Source organism: Tubulanus polymorphus, chromosome 8, assembly GCF_964204645.1.
Source record: "Tubulanus polymorphus chromosome 8, tnTubPoly1.2, whole genome shotgun sequence".
Classification (NCBI taxonomy): domain Eukaryota; kingdom Metazoa; phylum Nemertea; class Palaeonemertea; order Tubulaniformes; family Tubulanidae; genus Tubulanus; species Tubulanus polymorphus.
The window spans coordinates 10,022,127-10,028,892 of record NC_134032.1 but is presented as its reverse complement, the minus strand read 5'-3'; the positions used below and the strand labels follow the sequence as shown (position 1 = coordinate 10,028,892).

General features: G+C 39.0%; 1 protein-coding gene across 1 annotated transcript; it reads right to left on the bottom strand.

Moving 5' to 3' along the window:
• Positions 1-1,788: 1,788 nt before the first annotated feature.
• LOC141910126 (uncharacterized) lies at positions 1,789-6,463 on the bottom strand. The gene is made up of 8 exons (XM_074800843.1): positions 6,397-6,463; positions 5,487-5,556; positions 4,666-4,690; positions 4,450-4,518; positions 3,196-3,647; positions 2,535-2,567; positions 2,179-2,236; positions 1,789-1,806 (listed from the first exon to the last, which is right to left on the bottom strand). Exons 2-7 carry the CDS (start codon positions 5,542-5,544, stop codon positions 2,232-2,234), a joined length of 642 nt encoding a protein of 213 aa, XP_074656944.1. The 5' UTR covers positions 5,545-5,556; positions 6,397-6,463; the 3' UTR covers positions 1,789-1,806; positions 2,179-2,231.
• Positions 6,464-6,766: the final 303 nt, after the last annotated feature.

Sequence of the window (6,766 nt, the reverse complement as noted above, 5' to 3'; positions counted from 1 at the left end):
GAAACCAGCCTGCGATCCCATACGACTCTCCACTCAGGCGAAAAGGTCTTAACATATAATAAGGTCGACTACGAGGGCCTTAGAATGGTTTACATGCTCCGATATTGAATTATCCAATCAACCATCAGGAAGAAGAGGAGATTACACACAAAGATGAAGAGATCTGGCAAAAGAGTCGATTTGAATAAATACAAGAAACTGAAGTCTACAACACAGATACTGGAAAGAAACAGCTACTTTTCTTACATATACGACCTAATAGAAATGATCCATGATAAGCAGCCAAAACAGAAGAAATTTTGGAATTATATTTAATCATTAAGAAAGGACACTGGTATACAACCACTCAAAGACAACGGAAGATTGTTTAACACAGCATGAGACGAGGCCAACATCCTGAATAGACAGTACATGACTCTCATCTTCACAAAAGAAGCCAGAAGAAGGGGTCCAGTTACTTCGGACCATAAATCCTAAGAAGGTCCCTGGCGGGATGGCCCGGCCGGAAATTATATCTACACGGATCTTGATAGTACCAATCATGACCAGGCTATTCAAGCAATCCTCAAGAAAGAAAAGGTTCCACATATCTATTAAAAAGGGTGCAAGGCAGGACCCATCTAACTACAGACCGGTTTCCCTGACAAGCCTAAACTGCAAGCTTCTAGAGCATGTGGCTGTGTGTCATGTGCTGAAGCACCATGATGAATGCAACATCCTGGGGGATGGAATTTCACCCTATGAAATTCAGCATCCTGCGAGTCAAACGATCCATAAAACCTAGACAAGCAGACTAAAACCTGAAATGCATTAAATTAAACCTTTAAAAGACTTCAGCATATCTAGGAGTCTCTTGGGGAAATCCCATATCGACCACATAACAAATTAGAAGGCGTCTAACATGCTTGGATTCTTGAGACGTAATCTACGGAACGCCAGCAGGGATACGAAAACCAAAGCCTAGGTTTCCCTAGTTCGTTTAAACCTTGAATACTGTGATACCATCTGGAACCCCTAGCATTCATCACTCACCAACATAGCCAAAATGGTTCAACGAAGGGCAGCACGATTTGCAATTAACGGATATCACAAAGACAACAGTGTGTCTGACATGCGTTGTGAACTGGTATGGGAAACCCAACAGTCACGCCGTTACAAACATCAGCTGACAATGTTCTTTAAGATAATTTATCATTTAGTAGACTTAATTACCATTAAGATAATTCATCATTTATCTCCCCACAGTATAAGGTTTCTGTCCTACTCTACATCAACAGACAGTTTAAAGTACAGCTTTTTCCCTTGTAATATACCACTTTGGAATTCATTTTCGGCTATAGTCGCTGAGGCCCACTCTTAAGCATCCTTTAAGAGCGGGTTGTCAAACCTGATCTGCTAACCTCCATCCCAGGTACGACCAAGCATCTTGGATAATCAAATATCCACCAAAAAAAATCAACAAGTGGTACGAGAGAAACGAAAGTATGAAATCCCGTAAGATTGTACAAGGCCTTGGCAAGCTGCTGGAAAAATCACCATCTATGGAAATCGATGAAATTACTTTCGCGCTGATAAATGTAACCAGAAACTTTAAGGTAAACGTGCCCAATTTAGACTAGAGATGTTAACTGTATGTTACGGTGAAAGATAGATTGAATTGAATTATGAAGGAGATATTCAGTTGAAGAAAACTTCTTGTCGGTAGCTACTTTATTTTCACAATGGAATACATTATTTTGATTACATTTCATTCGGAATTGATACGTATCTGTGAATTTTGAAATTACCACCAAGTTCATTCTATTGCTGAAAAAAAATAGATGTCACGTTACAATGTTTCAATTTATGATTTCGTCTGCATGTACATCATCCTCTATCATACATAAAAATATTCACAAAGACTTTTTCTCTCGAAATGATAATCGCTGAAAATTTCAGATCGTTTTTTGTTGTCATTTGATATCAATTGTCAACTGGATATGCCCTTCCCACGTGATGCCGGATTTCTTAATGCAAATGCGAAGATGATGACGCCATGGCGGCCATAGCTACGTATGTTTCCCAGCGTCGGAGGATTTTCACAGGTAAATGATTAAATCTAAATCGAGATCAAGTATTACTTATATCTTAATCAGAGGAAAAGCCTTTATGAAGTTCGTGGTACTAATATCATATTACCTTTTTAAAGTTCTTATTGATATTCTGTAGTTATTAATTCTTCCTCTAATCTCCTACGCTTTACATAAAGGTAAAAGAAACACGTTCTGTTATGTATATTCTATACAGTTTTTCGAATTTCATTCCTTTGAATAACTTCTCTTCTTGGCTTTAATTCGAGCAGTTCCACTATTGGATTTATCTCATGTTAAACTCATGTAATAACAGGTAAGGCAAGACCAGGTTAAGCTATATTTTGTTCTGCAATAAATCTAACACCGTCTAGCACCATTCTGAATTGAAGTTACAGGCCCGTAGCATGGGGTGGGGAGATTTAAAGTGGTTACGATTTTAACTTTTCCCATTGCGACACCTACACGACTCACTGCTGAAGCTTGTCGATCTTCTGCCTACAAAGAATAAATGTCATAAATAATACTTTTGCTTCATACATTTTCGTGCTCGAATCAAACAATGGTCAAACGACGAGCTGATATTCGAATTCATCTCGTCTAACATATTTGAACGATAACTTTGGCTGTAACTTACTCAATCAGAGAATAAGTTTTGAATGCCTTGCCGACCGATCAGAAAAGCTGTCACACAAAGCACAGGTTCTGTTACTCTGGTGGTAAAGTATCTGGTTTCCGTTTTTTCCAATGCATTTCGCATTTTCTTCGCTATATTAAGCTTCTTATAATACAGGGGCCAGTTGCACAGTCGCGACCTTAGTCCAAAGTGGTTTTTAATCTTAAAGACTGGTCTCAAGTTGTTAGATTAGCTATAGAACTAAGTTGGTCTTAAACTGGTCTTAAGTCTAAGCCATGACTATGCAACCGGCCCGTGGTGCAAAGTTCTGTTCCAATAGAACGGGTAGTCCAAATGAATTCACAACGTGGAACTCAAATTAAATCACCGTAGATCTGGATCCAGAGTTAAACTAAATCCTGAGCCTACAGTGAAATTAAACAAATACATACAAATTGAACTCGGTTCGACCCAAAATCATATAACGCCTCAAAATTGAAATGGGCTTACATCTGTTCCAGCGACATGTATATCCACGACAGCATTCACCATTCCCCTGGCACATCGAGTTGGCTGCTTTGCACCGTGCACACCTGCCGAATCGTCCGGCGTATTGCTTGTTGCACTGCAGATTTCCACAACATTCAGAATCCTTCCAGCACATCGAGTTGGCTACTTTGCATGACGCGCAACTGCCGAATCTGCTGTCGTATTGCTTCTGACACCGCAGATTTGCACAACATTCAGAATCCCCCCGGCACACCAAGTTGGCTGCTTTGCACAACGCGCACCTGCCGTACCTACCGGCGTACGGCTTATGACACACCAAACGTCCGCAGCACATTCCATAGATCGTACCGGTGCACGACTGACCGTACAGCCGACAAGCTCGTTTATCCGCGTCTAACGCCAAGTCGTCATCCGTCTCGACGCCTTCTTGAGTTTTCTCAAGGTCCAATTTCCTGATGAAACAAACGAGAAAGAGCGGGTACATCATCAGCGCAGTTTAATTTCACGAATGAATGTCTGACAATGAAAACAAGCTATCGCAAAAGACCAGACCGTGCAACTGACACGTACGGTAGTACCTATACAATAAATGCACCTAAATTAGCTGATTTTTTAGAATTTTTTCATCTTTCTTTTCGCTCTGTAAGGCTTTTACCTCCTGGAATTGTATAAATGGTTGGAGCAAAATATAAACAATTGGATTTTATCCTGTGATACATATTTGATTGAAAAATATCATTATTCATCACGTCCAAAAATAAATAAGTCACAGTTCTTCTGCGAGAACTTCAGTTATGACTTATTCAATCTATAAATCGGTTTTAGCTAAGCTAGCAATTCTGACGAATATCCCTGTTTGCATTGGTAGCATTGTCCAGTTCCGTTTTTTAAAGCATGTATAATATTGTACAAGATAGTGGCGCGGTTGGTTCTGGTACCCTCTGGCAGATTAGTGGTTCCAGTCCCACGTGGGGTACATATTTTGTTAAAATTATTAGAGGGGCAATTCTCTATTCTAAGATTAAAAACTTGTAAGGTTGACTATACACTAGAGACCATGGGTGGATTGCAACAGTAATATTGCATAGTAGTAGTATTAACAAACCTACTTGCGAATACATGATGATGCAGTGATGCGTTATCGTCTCGGCGTTTTTTTAAGATTAATGTTTCTTAGCGGTATTTAAGAAGGCAGCCATCTTTTCTTATTTTCATGGAATGGAATTTTGAATTTTGAATGATCTCGGTATTTACCTATCTTGGTTGTCGCGTTTCTCTTCTGCGAATTCTGCCGTTCTCTTAGAAATACCGTTCGCCTCATCCCTGAAACAAACCGAAATATCTTATGAAATCCAGTCATTGATTGTTGAATTTCTCAGAAGGAACCTGTTTTTTTTTTCTTGAAAGATGGATTTATACTTTTTTAATAACTTTTATTTGGCGTCGTCGTCGAAGTTTTGAATTACTTACATACTGTGTTGAATTCCCGCAACAACTGAAAATGCATATTTCATGATACGTTAATAATACGTTCATAATACATATAAGCTTTACAAACGGCTTTTCATCGCAATGTCAGATCATGGTGTGAATTTATTACATGATGATTGAAATGAGAAACCGACGAGAGAGAGAAAGAGGGGACAGAGTGGACCAAGAGGGTATAAGTAAGTGAGATAGTGAAAAGAAGGATATGGGGAGGGAGGTGAGAATAAGACGGCGCCGGACAAGATGATGACAGACATAGAGATCGATGTACATACAGAGGAAGGAGGAGATAAGGAAAGGGTGACAAGGCCAGGGAGGCAAGGTGTTCTAAGGTGAGATGTGTGAGCATCGAGAGGAGGGAGAGAGAAGGGAGTAAAGGGAGAAATCACTGACGTTGTCATCGTCTGCGCCTGTCAGCGACGACTGAAAACAAAGGTTCAAGGTCGTAACACCGCGTAAACATTAGTGACTAATCTTTTCCCAGATGAAAATTTCACAAGCGACGAATGGAAATAACATGAATTTTAGAGACTTATCCAAACGTTTGTGGTTGCGTCAGTATTTCTCAGCTTGCAAACAAAACATCTATCTGCCGAAAAAGTTAGAGGAGGCTTTGTAGTCAGAAAGAAGCAACAACATGAAGCGTGCTGAGAGCAGACAATGTTTGGGTTTCAATGTGTCTTACATCAATTTCTTTATTTTCTTACTCATGAAATGCTGTTTTATACTATTTTCTTTTGATAATTCAAACGAAACATTATCGTTATTGCCAAAATTATCATCATCTTTGTGACTATACTTACCGGCATGCGCGTGGACGAGAAGTCCACAGGCAAGAACCAGCGCCAGCAATCTCGACATCCTGTACACGGTCTGAAAAAAAGTGCAACGGATAGTTTGCTCTATTAAGGGCAAGCACTAATTCGTTATCAATGAAAATTCTAACACGTAAAACTTAGTAACCGAAAAAGGACGTAGTTTCAAACCGGGATCAGTTTTATGGACTTCGGCCAGTCGAGTCGTAACTTAAGTCCTATGGTGATCTTGAAACATAAGACTGGTCTTAGATTCGATGTATATCCAAAATAACTGAGAGACTTGTCGGTCTTAAGTTGCTAGCTTAAATATAGAACTAAACTTAGCTTAAGATTGATCATATTGAGTAAGCCTCACTATGAGACCGACATAATCAGCCTGTAATGGTCTGAAGTAATGGAAATCATACGTGACGATATAGTCTTAGGTTTGAGCCTCGACTGTAATTCACAATTTTCATCGGAATCTGGAGTAACTGTATTTGTATAATTGTATAACTGTTTATTTTTTTTGTATCCTGTACTCGAAAAAATTTTATGATTTCTGGAGCAATAAATGTAAATCTGAATCTGAATCAACTCCAAGTCAATTGACTTTTTCATTGTTCTCCATTCGTTTTCGGTAAAAAAAAAGCCAAACAATACAGATCTTACCGTTTGAGTTCATACATTTTACACGCTCCCAGCGTTCCAGGCACCGATGATATACAAAAATTAACTCAATTAATGGCACAATCAGGTAGGTAGGCATTTTTCTGTGCCTGCCATTCGAAGAACACTGTTCATGATCGCTCGTGGCTGGGATATAAGAGTCGCAGATAAAGAATAGAAAGATTTTCTCCGTCCCAAACGCGGTAATAATTAATTAACTTTTCCAGATAAAAAAAAGAATACGTACTTTACCAGGCTTAGTCTGCGATGACAAAATCCAGCTATGTGCGTTTGTATTGACAAAGAAATATCGACGTCGATGTCCTCCGAAACAATGAGTCCCAACTGACGTCGTGTGTACGGCAAACGAAAATTTACCGAATTCTGGCCGCGCGAAACAAACGCCGAAAATTAAAAACGCGCATGAATCAATTCAAAACGATTTCGTCTGATAGTTGACAACAATATTAGTAGTATTAGTATTTATTTATTTATAAATACTTATATTAGCGCCTTGGTGATGGATGACTAAAGAATGATAATTGCACGCGTCTCTAAAAATTACCAATAGCATCTAAACGCATCATTATAAGTGCTATTATTGTAAATATTATCAT